The 17,029-nt window shown below is 38.4% G+C and overlaps 1 protein-coding gene across 3 annotated transcripts in view; it reads left to right on the top strand.

The window, feature by feature from the left end:
• The window catches only part of mid2 (midline 2), a 97,120-nt gene extending 81,200 nt beyond the window's left edge, over positions 1–15,920 (top strand). For all 3 annotated transcript variants that reach the window (XM_014028003.1, XM_014028002.1, XM_014028001.1), the window contains 2 exons: positions 13,630–13,837; positions 14,166–15,920. In XM_014028003.1, coding sequence (XP_013883457.1) covers positions 13,630–13,837; positions 14,166–14,589 — 632 coding nt within the window. In that variant the 3' untranslated portion in view covers positions 14,590–15,920. The remainder of the gene's footprint in view (positions 1–13,629; positions 13,838–14,165) is intronic.
• The last annotated feature ends 1,109 nt before the right edge of the window (positions 15,921–17,029 follow it).

The following is a 17,029-nucleotide window of genomic DNA, read 5'->3' as shown; positions in this document are numbered from 1 at the left end:
ATTTTTAAAAAACTATTCGTTTAACAAGTAAAGCAAATAACTGTGCAAAAGGGAACTATGAAGGTGCAATAAAATGACAAAGAGAGGCGGCTTTAATTCATGCACACCTTATATTCTTCAATGCTAAGTGAAAACAAGAATTTTAAAACCCTCTTCACCAAAAATTTAGTCTTTAAAACTATTATAATCCATTAAAGGTGTGACCCTAAAACCTACAGCCTGAACAAGAACAGGCTCTAAAAGCATGCAGCAGTAAAGATTTCATTAAAAAAAGGAATACATGAGGTCTTTCATATAACAAACTTTACATTTCAGAACCCATTTTGAATATCTGACTTTGGATCGTGTGGAGAGAGAGAAAAGAACTAGCAGAGCTGCGTGAAAAGCTGATACATTTCTTGAGTTGGCGTGACGTGCAGCTGAAGATTGAAAGCAAGAGCAAATCTGGAGTTCTGCTCGAGAAGCTCATGGCGTGAAGCTACATTAGCAGCAGAACGCACTCCAACCTCAGAAATACATTCTGATGCCTGATATACTGTATACTGGAGCAGGTTTAATAAAAGAGGAGGATCTCTCACACACACACACACACACACACACACACACACACACACNCACACACACACACACACACACACACACACACACACACACACACACACACACACACACACACATGCCGACTTTGATCTTTGTTTTTTTAGGGCAATTCCCAAGAGTTTCACTTCCCATCATGTGTAATTCAGCTGTTTGGTTGAAACAACATTTAAAACCTTGTTATGGTGCTTTCTGCAGCTTTTTAGGTCAGTCCAGTGCAGCCACTTGGTGAACTCTGAGTGGCCAAAAATGAACAGTAGCACTAACATTGTCCTCTATAGGACTGTCTGTGTGCTGTTAGCTCACAGGTAGCATGTCAAGTAAACTCACAGCTTCCCTAAAACACATATGAATAAAGCATGATGAAGAATGCAGCAGAGGATGTGTGCATACATGCGCATGTGTGTGTGTGTGTGTCTGTGTGTGTGTGTGTGTGACCTTTTCTCACCATAGCCACACTTGTACATTTACCTCCGAGTGAACCGTGGCCAGGTTTCTACACACGTGTCCTCGGAAATGAGTGGAGAAGCCTAGAAAAGTGCACGAAAAGTGACAGATTGAGAGTGAGAAAGGAGAGAGTGTCGGGTGAATTAAAAGACACCAAATAGCTTTTTGCAGCCGCGACGAGTGTCTGCCGACTACAGCACCATCAGTCCACTGCTTTTGAACCATTTCTGTGGGAAGAAAGCTGTGTTTAAAAAGGAAAATGAAATAAATGTAAAAGGCAGACTAATCGCTTGTCTTTTCAGAAGCCCCGTGCATTAATTTAGTTTTTGTTCCATTTTATTTTGATGTAATGAATGTAAAAAGGATTTGCTGCTACATTTACTGCTTACTCAATAAAATACAGAATAAAGTCTGCCTCCTGGCTTTAATAAAAAAAAAAAAAGCCAATGCATATCTAATAAAAATCTTATTGTTGAAGCTCTATATTTTTTGTACTCACAAGCATGTAATTGAATTAAGGTCGCAAATAAATTTGGACACAACTTATTAAAGCTGCAGCTGACAAAACAAGAAGCCACATTATTCAAGTTATAGATTTTATTAATTTGTGGCGTTTGCTTTGCTTTCTGTCACGCTAATGAATTCAAGTCAACAACATGATGTTTCACAGATTTAATGGAAAATACTTCACTTTATTAACTTACTGCTTCATATGTTTTTAGTATCCATGCTCATTTTTACAATCTGCATTTACTTTTACACACTTATTGGCATTATTCATGTTTTTACTACTATAATGGGTTGCCAGGTGTGAAATAAAATATTTAAAAATGTCACTAACTATTTTCATTATTTAGCTTACCTTTCAAGTGTAAAATCCTAGTTAAAAAAATTCCACTAACATTTTATTATTTAGCTCATTGTTCTTGTTATTTTTTACTAAATGTTAAGTTTAACTTTTAGATATTAAATCCATAATATAAATGTGTAAATCTGAATGTAAAAGTTAAATTTTAAAGTTTACATTTTAAGTATTTCAGAATGGAATGCAACCTTTGCTGTTCTTGTTATCATGTCATCATTCTGAGACAAAAGCAACCACTAATGATGCTAATGCTGCTAATGATGCTAGTCATGCTAACACTTCCCTAAAAGACATCAAACTCGCAGTTGTGGCTGGTGTCCGAGCTGCACTGCCGAACCACAGGTACCACCCATTTTTTAATTTAAAGCCATCTTCAGCAGCATTAGCAGTATTAGCACCGTTAGCAGTGTAGCAGCGTTAGCAGTATAGCAGCGTTAGCAGTATTAGCAGCTTTAGAGGCATTAGGAGTAGTAACACCTTTGTCAGCATTAGCAGCATTAGCAGTATTAGCACCGTTAGCAGTGTAGCAGCGTTAGCAGTATAGCAGCGTTAGCAGTATTAGCAGCTTTAGCAGTTGTTTTTGTCTCAGGAAGATGACGTGAGCTGTGCCGCACCAAGAGCAAAGGCTGCGTTCCATTTCAAAATGCTTAAATGTAAACACTTAGGCACGTCATTTAAGATTTAACTTTTACATTTAGATTAAGACTATTGACATATATTATTAATGTTTACTAAAATTAGCAAAATGTAAGAACAGTAAGCTAAATAATAATAAAATGTTAGTGGATTTTTTTTTTATCTAGGATTTTATACTGAAAAAGTGAGCTAAATAAAGAATAGGCATTGTGGACATTTTTTACATTTTTATTTTACACTTGCTGCCCAATGTATATTTGCAATTTATTTTGAAGAAAGAAGTGTTTATCCTTTCATCTAGTGTTATTTATATTTTATATTGAGATGTTTAAAAGAGAAAAAGGTTCAAATCTTAGTTGAGAACAGTTGATATGGCTCAGAGGAAAGATTGTGGTCAATGAGTATTTTACCTGTTGGAGGTGGCTTTTTGAATGGCCTCAGTTGGAGAAGTAAAGTTTATTTCAGATCAGACTGCTGAGTTACTCTAAAGGGAACACAGACTTAATGATTTTCACCATTTTACAGTGATTCCAACTTCTATAATTTTACAACAGTTCATGTGAGGGCTGTTTTATAAAGTATTCTATTGCAGCCAGTTTGACATTTCCAGCAGACAAAGCACTGGAACCTGCTGTCATTTATGTATGAACAGAGGAAAATAATATATTCTGTATACTATAGTTTGTAAAGAGAAAGTGAAATTGGACAAGACCATTTAAATATGTGCATTAACAATAAAACATCCACTTTTGTCATTTTGTATTTCAAAGCTGCATGAAAATATAAAGTAGACTTACAAATAGTATAAATCCAGGGCTGTAAATGTTTTCTTTTAAGCACTCTGTTTTCATTTAAAGTCATGAGTTTATGTTGAGGGAGCATCTTGTTCACGTCTAAACAAAAGGAAATGTGAAGGCGCACGGGCTTTTCTTAAGGCCTCTTCTTACTGTCAGTAAAACATGGAGTGTTTGCAGTGATTCTGTTGTTAAACTAGTCTGGGGATGTACATCGTGTGTACAAACAACCCAGACAGTTTGTGTGGGTTTGTGTGAAGTTGTCGCATGATTTCTGTCAGACCCCAGTCACAATGTTTGGTAACAGGCTGAAAATGTCACATTTCAAGGTTCCCTGAGGGCGCAGATCTCTCTTCATGTTAAAGGCTCTGCTGTAATATTTACCCAGCATGGAGCTATGATGACAGACCCCCAAAGTAAAGGTGGAGAAGAGCAGAGGAAGAGCTGAGGCTGATGATGGAAGAGGAGAGGAGCTGGTGCAACACGTGAAACTGTCCTGGGGTGCACACTGTGGATTTTAAAAGGTTCTCGGTTTGATTCCAGTGGAAGGCTTTGTGTTGCTAATCAGCACCATTAATATTAATTCATTTGGGCTGGGTTTTTTTATTATTATTTAAAAGAAAAAACATCTAAATGTGTGTGCAAAGAGTAAGACAAGTAAAACTGTTTAATTGTGCTTTGCATCAAGAAAAGTATTTTACAAAGCATTTCTTCCAAAAAAAAAAAAAGCAACAGTAGCTTTAACAGCTGTTATTAAAAACACATTAATCCTTTAAGAAATGTTTTACTTTATGGGAGAACATGGTTGTTTATAAAATCCCTGCTTCAGCACCTTAAAAATGCCTCCAGAGCCATAAAATAATGTTTACAGAAGAAACAGTAGTCGTGCTACAACCCAGTAAAGGCAGATCTCAACACTCAGTTTGCCTTAAACAAGAAAACACAGAGGTCTTAGGCATTGTTTCTCAAAATTATTGGGTCTGAGGATCCAATAACAGGGGTGAAAATTTTCCAGAGACTCCCTCAAAAATCTCATGCTGATTTAAAAACTGTTTACTGCCGTTTTAACCTCTACGTGGGAAAAATTATTATTTGTTTAGTTGACTTTGTTTGTTTCACTGCTGCATTGTTCCCCATGTGTGTTCATGCAGTTTATTTAAACAAAAAACTAAATTAACAGTTACAGCTTCCGGACCCCTTGGTGGTCCTGGGACCCCAGTTTGGGAAACTAAGGATCTCGAATTTAAAGCATTCTCACTCATTTTTCATTCCCAACATTTTCACAGTCCTGTACATACGAAGATAAAAAAGAAAACTGCTCCATGTGTAATTCATTTATTGATTTATTAGTCTTTACTGTTCTTTTAGTAATCCAATTTTTTAACTGCATACTGTAGGTTATTTTGTTGCAATAAATAAGAACATGTAGTGGTCCGTGGGCTGGAAATGGCCCTTTTGGAAATTTCTGTGGTGCACAGAAAGTTACCAGAAATTCAGACTGAAACATTGTTTTGTTGGTACGTCAAACACTTAAAAGATTTTTTTTAATGGAAATATAAGAGTTACATTAAGTGGTTTGTTGGGAAATCAGTTAGAGCTTGCATTATTTAAATGGGTGAAAATCCTATCGTCAGATTTTGGCCTTTACTGCCTTTAAAAAATACTTGGTACTTCGCTCCATCAGCAGGTAAACATGTGAGATTTAAAATGTTGAAATATGTCCGGTGGGAAAAACCTTTTCATCATATCAGGCTGAACATCGAAGGCTATTTTTCAAAGCAAGAAAGTTGAACATTTTACCAGCTGAATATCAACCAGCATTGTTCTCAAGTCTGTTCTGATTCATTTCTGCTGCTTTCTGTGCATTGAGACAACAAAAGAACGAAGCTGTTCAGCTGTGTTTAATGAGTAATCACATTTATTACACACAACCCCGAACCCTAACAGTTACTCTTTTATTAGCCTCAACAAAAATAACTTTTTCTAAAAATGTCACTCAAATGAATCTCTAATCAGACCCAGACTTGTTCGGGGAAACTGTTTTTCTAGAACTGGTCCCGGAGAATAGCACTGCAGCTGATTAAAGAGTAAAGCTGAAGGTTTTTTTATTTGTCACAACTCAACTTTGTCAGATTTTGTGGAAGTTTTGAAAAGAAGTCCAACATAAGCTAAACACATATAGAAGTTATGGTTGGCTAATCCTTTTTTTTTTTTCTGGTTGTTGCATTATGGATTAATTCCAGTTTCAGTTTGAAAGTAGTCAACACTGTTATATAGTATTCTGCATATGAATTAGCCAGCTTTTTTTAATTTCAGAAATGAATTTATAGCTGCAGCAGGGATATGGAAACTTGGGTATGATTGTGTTTTATAGCTATTTTTTTCAAGCAAGAGATCTGTTTGGTTGTGTTTTCATCCTGATCTTGTTAGAAATCGTTCAGTTTATCCCTTAGCATAAAAAAAACACCTCAGGAAGGAGACTCAAATGAATGGGTCAATGACTAAGATGTCCCCTCTGCGATATTTTCCAACAAGTAACCAACAGCATTAAGCTGGACTGAAATTCTGTTTGGTAACATGTTCTTTCAACAGAGGCCCATTTTAGTTCATATCTCTTCTTTTTCTTGCTGGTGTTTCTATTTCAGTGTTTTACACGTTTCCATTTTGAATTTCCATATTTCTAACAATGCACAGCTTGAAGACAGTCAGGCAGAGAGCCGTTATCACTTCTGCAGACAGACAGAGATACTTCTAATTACGGTACTGCACAATTACTGCAGTGGAAACAGACTCCATGATTATAGACTGATCCAAATGTCCTGTCTCTAATGCTTGTTATGCAGAAGAAGTCACCAAAGTTTTTCTCTGTAACAACATGGCTGATAATATCATAATATTGGAGCTTTTTCTTGAATAATATATTGTGTCCTTCTTGTTTACTAAAACCAGTTTGGAGCAAATTTTTGAACTTGTGCTCTCGTTTTGTGCTGATCCTCTTAACACGCTGTGTAACTCCACACAAGCCTTTTTTTTACGTGTTTAGTCCGGCAGTGTTGCACACCAGAAGAAATCAAATTCGGCATGTTCTGGAGTGCTGCTAGCTGATACTGATACACTTGCTGTGGCTTTAGGTCGGTTCATTTCACGGCAGCTCTGCAGCATGATGGGAGCTCCAGCAGCAGATGAAGAACTGGAATCTTTTTTTTTTTTCAGAAAAAAGAGAAAATAAAAATAACTTTTGTCCCTAATTATAGTTAAGCAAGCCTTAGCAATACAATTCAGTAATGAACACACACAAACATAATCAAAATAAAAGGGTAGTTCCTCTGAGAAATTACAGAGATCATTAATCTTGTTTCTCATTTTGGGAGTAGTCTCCGGTCACAACCACACTGCTCTAAATATTTTAAAACGTGTGTTTTTTATGTCTTCCAATTGAAACTGAATCTCCGGCCAACCAAGAAGCTCAAATCCCATTTAGAAGTGTGAATGACCCATAAGACACCAGCAGGTGGCAGTAACATCAACATTAACAAGACTGGAAAATGCAAGAGGAATATTCAGATCTTATAGCTCAAAACTCTTTTTTTTTCTTGATTATAACTGTTTATCATTTATTATACAAAAGCAATTGTTGTTATTGCACAATCTAAGATTAATACAGACAGAGTGAAAAACATTAGCGTAAAAAAACGAATGAAAACGAATTAATTTAATGTGATTTGTGAACACAAAGCAAAAGTTGGCATTTATAAAGTAAGATAATTTTACAAGCATACTACAAAACAAATAGTAAAATATTTACATTTTTGGAGAAGAGAAACAATTAGTCCAAAGACTAAAAGCACAAAAAGTAGGGACATGTGTGTTTGGTAGACTATTTCTTTGTTGCCACAATGCTTCATGAAAATAAATCTTATACTGTTGGAAAGCCTGTTAATTTTCGTTTTAAATGGTGCCACATTCGTAAGGAACATGCATTTGTGAGATCAGAGCGGAGTATGTGGGCTGCGCACATGAAAAATGTGCCAAATCTTATCTGCCAAACAGTTCATTTGTTGTTGCTTTTGACTCTTTCTTTTAGCTTCTGGTACCCCCAGGTGCTGCCAATCAGGTGCCCGCTATAGGATTTATTGCCAAGATGCTTTGTTACAACAAAGAAATATTCTACCAAACTATTCTACCTAACTTCCTTACATTTTTACCTCACTACTTTTATATTGTTTTGCTGCCTAGCTGAGAATGATGAGTGTAGCCATGCTAAATGTGTATTTTTCTCTTATTGGCTGAAAAGGGTTATTGGTTCTATTCCTGCTGTTTTATAGCTGTGGTTTTCAAACTTTTTAGGTTCTAGCCCAGAAAAAAACAGTTTCAAAGACTTGGACCTTAGATATTACTGGTATACATGTGAAAATTTGGATAATAACTAACATAATGGGCATAATAACAAAATAAACAAATAAGTATGAAATTACTTTTATTCATTTGTGATTTATTCATTTACTTGCAAAAAATTATGATGAAAATTTTCTATTAGCAATTTGTTTGCCTTTAAATTAATGTCTTGAAATTATCTGTGGCTCTTCACTTGATGTTTCGTGCCCATAGAGGGGTCCTGACTACTACTTTGAGAACCACCAGTTGTGTCAAGATCGATTTGAGACACACCTGAAACAGGTTGTGTGAACACTTGAACAGTTAGATTTCACAGCCTGTTAAAGCTGAAGCAAAATTTCTAAATGCAACAGTTTTTTTTTGTTTTTTTTGATGAACCATCTTCCATCTGTTTCATTTTGCAGAGGAAACTTATGTCTGACTTTATTCATTTGATTTAAAAAAAAAACCCTGGCACTTATTCAGAACATCTCCACTTGGCAGCTTACTACTAAATGCACGCGTTTGGGCAGACTGTGATGCACCATGTGTGCGTGTGTGTCTGCTTGTCCTCCAATGTCGTGTGCGCCTCCCCCCCTTTTTTTTCCAACCTCGGGCACCAGCCGGGGCTCTCAGGAGTCATCCCCTGGAAAGGCATGACAGAGTCCCAGTGTTTGGAAATGGCTGCGCTGGCAGCGATAAGCAGTTCAAAGAAGAGAGCGCATTAATGTAATTGGCTGCCAGCAGCACACTGGCCTCATCGTCTCATGTGCACACGCGGTAACACACACTCACCACACAGATTATTGGAGAGGAGTGTCTGAGAGCGGTGAGAGGATAGAGAGGATGAGAAGGAAAGAATGAGGGAGTCGGGGGGGGTGAAGGGAAGGGCAGATAGTGAGCGGAGAGGAGAGAAGGAGTCAGGGTCCTCATTGTCATCCTCATTAAGCTATGGGAGACTCTGAGAGGCTGAGAGATGAAATGAGAGGTGTCAGAGTTAAATGTCAGGTCTGGTGGAGACTTTCAAGAAGCCACACACACGCGCACACACACACACACACACACACACACACACACACACACACACACACACACACACACACACACACATAATGTTTCTTAGAAGGGAAAATTACAATAAATAGTGTTTCAAAGTGTTTTTATGGATGTTTTGTTGACTCTATTTAGATATAGGAAATGTCTTACAGTACTTCAGTGAAGTGATCCTGCATTGCCATCCTACCTAGAGCTTTTGCCCCCATAGAAAATTTTCTAGATCCACCACTGCAACAAGTAATAATGCACCCACAAATAACACAGACGCAGACCAGGACTTAAACACTTAGAGGACTAATGAGGGAAGAGGAAACACCTGGGGAGTTGAGGGCAACAACAATCACAACTAACTGAACACACCTGGGACAGACAGAAAGGAAACTCAAACAGAAACCCCAAAACCCAAACCAAAACAGAACCCATAAAACCCCACTGTGACACAGACAGACGGGGTTTATGTCTTTAAATCAACTGTTAATACTGGGAACATTTTAAAGGGGAGTTTATACAAAATTGACTGGTTTTTTTTAGATTTACATAATGTTATAATATCATTCTCTTGTCAAAAACGTACCCAGAGTGTTGCTTTGACTCAATCGTGCATGTTTGAGACATCCATGAATTTTCTGTGGTAGTCATGTGGAGCTGCTTGCTAGTACAAAGCACAGCCTATTTGTACAAAGCTCCTCCCTGAGGCTCAGTCTGCTGCCGAGCTCCCGCCCCACAAAACATCCCTCCCCCAGAACCTTTGCTGTGAAGATGTGCTGAAGTGGGAGTGTCCAAAACATTAGAAGGTTTTTAAAGAGACAGGTGACAATTTGAAAATGTTTAGATAGACTATGATGCAAAGTCCACTTTTCTTTTTAAATATACTGCATTTTCACAACAACTGAAGGTAACATAGTTAATTGATTGTGGTGTCGAATTAAACTATTTGCCTGGAAAATATACAGTAACTACCCTCCACACCCCCGCCAAAAAAAAGGTTACACAATGTATTCCAATCAGATTATTCTCAGCCACGCCATCAAATTTTCTCTCAATGGGCCTCATGCAAGAACTGTGAACAGATTTGTTCTTAAATTGTGCGTATGAGTTATTTAGGAGAATTTGTGGCATTCACCAATTTTCTCGTATTCTAAGATTTTTTTTTCCAGATAAGAACAAAATTCATAAGTGGTCCAGACCTGTCGTTTATTTTACGAGCAGTCAGTCTGCTGTTTTTCAGACTGATTTTCTTCACTAATAACTTTGTTTCATTAGTTTGATATTTCGAGTTGAAAATAAATCACACTCCATAAATATGTTGACAATAGTCTATTCTGTTTGAACTGGAAATATAATTTTAAATGTAATAACATAGACTAATGGCATAAATTGGTTAAATTAAATTAAATTTGCTCTTAATGCTGTTGTGTAACACTACAGTATTAACATAAAGAGCTCAAACTACAAACCAACTTAAATTGTGCATTAATTGAAGTTTAGAGACATTTTAAAATGTGTCTTTTCAGAACCGCATCTGACACTTGNCACACACACACACACACACACACACACACACACACACACACACACACACACACAGAGAGAGAGAGAGAAATGCAGACATGGAGAGGTACGTAGCTTAGAGGGGATCCTCAGTCTCATATTATCCCCTCAACCTCCCCCTCGCTCCTCCTCACTTCTTCTCTTTCTCTCTGCCACTCACCTAGTTTTGGCCCCACAATTTTCCACCCATTAGACCCAAATTACAGGTGTCATTGCAAACTGAATTGTTGCGGCAGGATAGAAGCATTTCCACTGAATGGCTCCAACCCCGACTGCAGTGGAAGTGAAGGCCATTTTCCTTGAGCTAATTTCCAAGTCTGTGTGATTGGAGGAACAGAGGGAAAGTGCCGGGTGACTTCCTTCACTGTTATGAAATGTTTTCACCGACGGCGGTGCGGGCCTTTGAAGTCTGGAGCTCCGTCCTTGTAATTCAAACACTCTCCTCTTCCATTTCTCTCCGCGAGTTCTCTGCGAGCACTTCTCACCCCCCACTTTTTGTTTATCCTCTTCTTGTGCTGCTGTTCTAACTTCAAATCCTCCTCTGAGGTTTTTTTTTCCTCATGGCTCTTTCCTCTTTTTGGTAGTATCTCCTTTTTTATCCACTTGACTATTTTGATTGATAGTGAGTTTAAAGCATTGACTAAAGAAAAGAGAAAAAGCAACTGGCTGATAAGCTACAAGCAACAGAAAGGAGGTCTGAAAATGTCCTCAGTAGGAAATGGAGACTACAGCAAACTTAGAAGCGTTAAGCAGCTGAATGCTAATGCTGCTCCAAAACTGCAGGATAAACATGGATGCAAATTTTTCAATAGTCTCTGTTATGGCAATATTTATGTAACAAAGACAGAAATACGTGGTCCAAGAATGAAAGTACTCCGTGAGATGATCAGCTGAGTTTTATTGCAACAACAAGAAACACAGACAACCTGGCCTGTCTCTGTGCCTCTACTTCTCTGTCACTATCTCTCCACACTACTCACTGTGTCTCGAGAGGCCTCATATATATTAACAAACAGCATTATGTCATCTTAGCAAGATTTGATACAAGGTCAATGGAAAACACAAAAATAAACACAAGTGATATCTAAGAATGACTGTTGTTAACGTCTTGTTCTGACTTTAATCATTCTGTCTGCAGATGAACAGCATGTCATGAAAATCTAGGACATTAAAGGATGTCATGAATTACTTGCTTAAACATAAAAGTATTAGATCCATTACAGTCTCAAAAATTTCTGTAAAAGACACCTTTGTTCAGTGAAATAATGTGCGAAACATCTTTCACAACTTCAATACACTTTGTCTTAATAGTCAGACAGTTTTGAGAAGAAAAGCAAACATTCAGTTCTTTATGGTCTTTAATAAATATACTAAGGAAATACTGAAAATTGCATGATTTGAAGTGATTCATTAGTTCCACTTCGCATCGGTTTTTTTCTTTCTTTTCATTTTTCATTTTTATCACCCGGCACATAGAGGTGAAAAATGGGTTATCATTTTTTTTGGTGTTGTAATTTCATACATTTGTTCATCTATCAGTCTATTACCAAAATGTGTCATGAACCACTGGGTTAATTTTTAATGAAATTTTCAGGAAATACTCATTTGATGTGCGTCTACGGCTAATTAACTTTTGGAGCCAGCTCAATTCAAGATGGCCGCCAGAGCCCATTGGTTTTTAGAAAATATAAAAGTGGCTATAACTCACTGAATTTTACAGATATTGAGCTAAATAATTGTCTGGTAAAAGCTGAGAGTTATTCACAATACATGATTTTGTGAGATTGTGCCTGACATTCATACAACTTTGTCATTTCTCACCATCTTAGTTTAGAACTCTGGGATTAGAGGTGGCAGGGGATATGAGTTCCTTGATTTCTTTATTCTATTTTGTAATGAAATAAAAATTAACTTTGTGGAGATAATAAAAAAAGTTTTTTGACTTTAGCCCCTCAGTCTGCCTACAGGACTGTAAGGCTTTTCCTGAGCTCCTCTGTCTTTTTTAATTACATTTTTTTCTTAATGCGCTGCTACACTCTGTCATTTTACAGAGAAACTTTTCGTTGTCTTTGTGCCACCACTCTCTCAGTGCCTCTTGTGGAAAAATCTTTGGAGTCCTCAGAGAAACACTGGTGTGTTTACTGTCACGTCTTTTCAGGGAAGCTGTAATGTGGGTGGAAACTTGTCTCCCTGGTAACCAAATTATTTAATAAAAACAGAAAGGAAGGCTTTCTGGCTGATTTGCCTGTCCCAAGTGGTACTTGTTTGGTATGTGTGACAAAAAAAGATGACAACAAACACAGAAAAGTCCTTTTGTGGGACCTGCCACTGAATGATGCTCATGAATGTGTTCATATTATAGCAAGTTCATCTGAAGGAGGTTGGACGGGTTTTTTTCTATTCTGTAGACGTTCTGCTTCACATTTACCTGACCTGTTCTCATTTACTTGACTGAAAAGTGAAACATCTTTTAGAATCAGAAACACTACAAACTCTAGAAGTATTACTGACTCTTTCTCATATAAAATTACAATATGTCAGTAGTGCAGAGTCTCCAAGTCATTTAGTCATTAATCAAAACCCTTCCTGTTTGTTGTGCACACGTGCAACGGAAAGTACTTTTTGTTGTGTTATATTCATATTTTTGTTACATTGTTGCAGTTATTTTTGCACCTAGTGACTTTTCAAAACAGTTTTGTTTACTGTTTATTATGTTATGTTGTATATTGTAGTAGTTGGTTTAAAAATATTTTTTTATTTGCCTAAAATCTTTGTCCTGTTTTATCATTTTCAACTAACTAAAGGCAAAAATCACAAAATTATTCAATGAATATAACATTTCAAGTAAAAAGTATTGGTATCGGTGAAACTAGTCCTGTTTTTACTTGTTATCGAATCAATACTAAAATTTTGCCAGTTGTGTCGCAGCTCACATTACTTGAAGTGGATTTTGTGTGTGCAGTTATATCACATTCTAGCTCACAAGTTTGTGTGTTTGCTATGGTCAATTAGCTGTGGTGACCTTCTGGAATTCAGTTGACTCAAAAGATAATTAGTTGCAGCTGTAGATCCATTAATTATTTTCTGAGAGTTTTATTAAAATCTGTTCAATGCTTCATTGTATATTTTGCAAGACAGCCACAGGCAAATACAACAAGTAGATTTCAGGTAATAAAAGAGTCACAATTTAATATAAATCTAATTACAAGGGCAAAAACTCAAACGTTTGGGTTTAGAATAAATGATGGATTTATAAATTTCTCCGTTGAAAGAACCGTCTTCACAGGAACTGCATGTGTCTCGCTCCAGGTCAGCCATTCAAGTTAGACCCAAAGACAGCCCACAAGAAGCTGCGTCTGTCCAACGACTGCCTGACCATGGAGAAGGACGAGAGCTCACTGAAGAAAAGCCACACGCCGGAGCGCTTCAGCGGCACCGGGTCGTACGGCGCTGCCGGGAACGTCTTCATTGACAGCGGCTGTCACTACTGGGAGGTGCTGCTGGGAGCTTCCACGTGGTGAGAAACACACCCACACACGAGCGGGTTATATAAGCCTTTGTAAACTAAAATATCCTTCTTTTGGGAGTTTAAATCTAGGTTGTTATCCAAACACACACAAACACACTTGCAACAGAACTGACTCAACACGGAGAGCGTACACTCCTGTAAATTTATTCCTCTCATTAAATGACTGGAATAAACCTGTTATTGAAGGAAAGACCCAAACGGTTTTTGTCACCTCCTGTGTCCTCTGCATTGAGTATCTTGACTGTACATTAAAGACATTAAAGGTGTCGCCTGTTTCAGCTCACTAATGCCCCCCCCCCCCCCCCCCCCTTTGCAGGTATGCCATCGGCGTGGCTTACAAATCAGCCCCTAAAAATGAATGGAGCGGCAAGAACTCGTCTTCATGGGTGTTCTCACGCTGCAATAACAACTTTCTGGTGCGGCACGACGGCAAGGAGATGCTGGTGGAGGCGAGCCTTCAGCTGCGGCGACTGGGCGTCCTGTTGGACTACGACAACAACTCGCTGTCCTTTTACGACGCCATGAATTCCCATCACATTCACACTTTCGAGATCTCTTTCCTCCTGCCCGTTGTGCCCACTTTTATGATCTGGAACAAGTCGTTAATGATCCTCTCAGGGCTCCCCGTCCCAGATTTCGTCGACGGGGTGGCCTCGGAGCTCCAGGAGCAGCAGCAGCAGCAGATGGGCCTGTGCCGGCAGGAGTCGCCGTACTTGACGGGGATGAAAACCTGCCACTGACTCTTCCTTTCGATTGAAAAGGTTGATCAGGAGCTGACGAACGCAGACGGTGTGGCTGGCGAAGTGTTGGGGAAATACGTATGTACACCCTTCTGGAAAATTTTTTAGTTTGTAGCCATTCTCCGTGTTGCCGATCCATTACTGTAGTTACTGGGAACAAGGTCTGTTGCCTGAAAATATCAGCATGTGACGTTCATCAGATGCCGAGAGTCGCTGTCAAAGACGAGGTTGGTCTGACAAAAAGCAGGGACTGAATCCTGGTTAGCAGGACTAATTGTGAGGGTTTTTCTATTTGTTTCATTTTTATGTGACCTCTAGGCTTAAGACCAAGGTGAGACTTTTCAAATCAGCAACATGAAAGAGATTCAAATATTTTGGAAATTTGTTGAAAAAATGACAACAAAATGAAGAGGGATTGACTACTACAGAAAGCTACTGATATTTAGACCCAGCTGTTTACAAGTGAACAGGAAGTTACAAAAGGAAAGGTGCTCATGAGTCCACCGTAGTTTCCATGTCAGGTCACTAGGTGATGCTGTGCTTTTTGTATTTAAACGACATGCACGTGTGTGCAGACAGTTCAGGCTCGAGTACAAAAACAGTTTCATTCAAAATAGCTATCAACTGTTAGTTATTAATGTGCTTGTGCAAGTGCAGAAAAAACATTGACTGCAGCCGTCTGCTGTGTGAGATATCACACCGATGCTGGACATTTCCGAAAACCTCCACTCTGTGACCTGGAATTGAAAAAAAATTTGTATCAGAGCAAACTGTTGTTGAGTACATAAACGGGCAACAAAAAATGCTAGTTTCACTTAAAAACTTATTTGTGTAAACAGGGCTGTAAACAGTTGTTAAAAGTGGACACCTGAATCAGGCACAGAAAACCAATTAAGTTCTCCGCTGAATGTTTAATTTCTAAAGAGATCTAAAGACACCATTTCACTCCAAGCCTGTCTATGGCTCTGGAGATCTAAATCATACTTGGCCTCCAAACACGTGTTCGTAAAAACCTGGTCACACCCTAGATATGATGTCATAGTGAACAAGGAAGTCCCCTTAAAACAGTTCTACATTCCTAAAATGTAAAACATTGTGTTTATACTGCTTGAGCGAGGCACATTTCACACCAGAGGCTTGTTAATTCTTTTACTGTTTAAAATAAATGATTCCAATTGATCACAAAGTATAAAATAAGTACGCATTTGGAATTCAGTTGAACAATCAAATAATATCTAACAGATTAGGGCCTTATTTGTTCTAAAGGGCTCGACACACGGGAGGCGACGTCGCTCGCTCTCCATTCATTTCCTATGGAGCCTGTGCGGTGAGGCGACAATCGCTTGCCCTCCTCCAGCTAAGCGACCGGCGAAAATAGTGCATGTGAAATTTCGTGCTCGTACACGTAGACGTGCACACGCGAGCTTGCGACGCGACATACGAAAGTTGAAAAATGTTCAACTTTTGTCGCTGTCGCTTAGCGTACAACCAATCAGCGAGGGTTTCATTGACTGACCAATGAGAAGAGAGTATGCTACACACTGCCGTTAGCTAACACTTTCACCAAGTGATTACTAAAAAGCTTTGTGGGAATTTGTTGGCACCAGGGTGAAGTTTATGGTAAGTTTTTCCTCATAAAACTGTATCTTGATGTGTGTTTGTTTTTCAATATCATTAGCATCGCAAGATTTATTTAGTTTACACGTCCGTAATGCACACCCGCATTCAGAGTCAAGAACCAATCAAATTTTGTGAAGACAAGCGACCTGAGAGCGCGATTCGCAACGCTGCGATCGCTATCGCGTCTTGTGTGTCGGGTTTCACCCTGGCTGCGATGACAGCCGTTAATCGCTGTCGTTTGTCGCAGCCCGTGTGTCGAGCCCTTAAGAGTATCCACATTTTCTTCTAATATCAGTTACCTGAAGATTCAAGAAACAAAATTCTGTAGATATATTTCCTACAATTGAACAAAAGTAGACTTTATTTTGATGTTTTGCTGACTTTTGACATGCATAGAATGCATGTATCTTAAGCTGAACTTGGCTTTCATTTCAGCTGAACTATATTTTAAAAATTCTTTAACCAGATCAATGTTTACTGATTCAACACAACAGTCTAAATATCCTGCTGTTGTCGAGACAGGTTCTCAAACATCCAAACCTTAGAAACCCTTTTTTGAATAGAAATATTCTAAACACAACTATACTGGGTCTGTCTTTTAGAATTTATTGAATTCAAAATGAAGTCTTATATAATGAAAAGCAAGCAGAGCACTGTGTGCTGAGTTCTGAAGTCGTCTCCTTGATCTTCCTCCTAGATTGAACCCATCAGCTGTTTGTTTTGGCGGAGCACCACTTCCAAATTTCCGGGAAGTCTTAACGTTGCTCCCCGAAACAACCTGATGATGGCAACGATTTGCATCATGTGACTACTCAAGTTG

Source organism: Austrofundulus limnaeus, unplaced genomic scaffold (assembly GCF_001266775.1).
Source record: "Austrofundulus limnaeus strain Quisiro unplaced genomic scaffold, Austrofundulus_limnaeus-1.0 Scaffold708, whole genome shotgun sequence".
Classification (NCBI taxonomy): Eukaryota; Metazoa; Chordata; class Actinopteri; order Cyprinodontiformes; family Rivulidae; genus Austrofundulus; species Austrofundulus limnaeus.
This window is presented reverse-complemented; position numbering and strand designations above follow the sequence as displayed.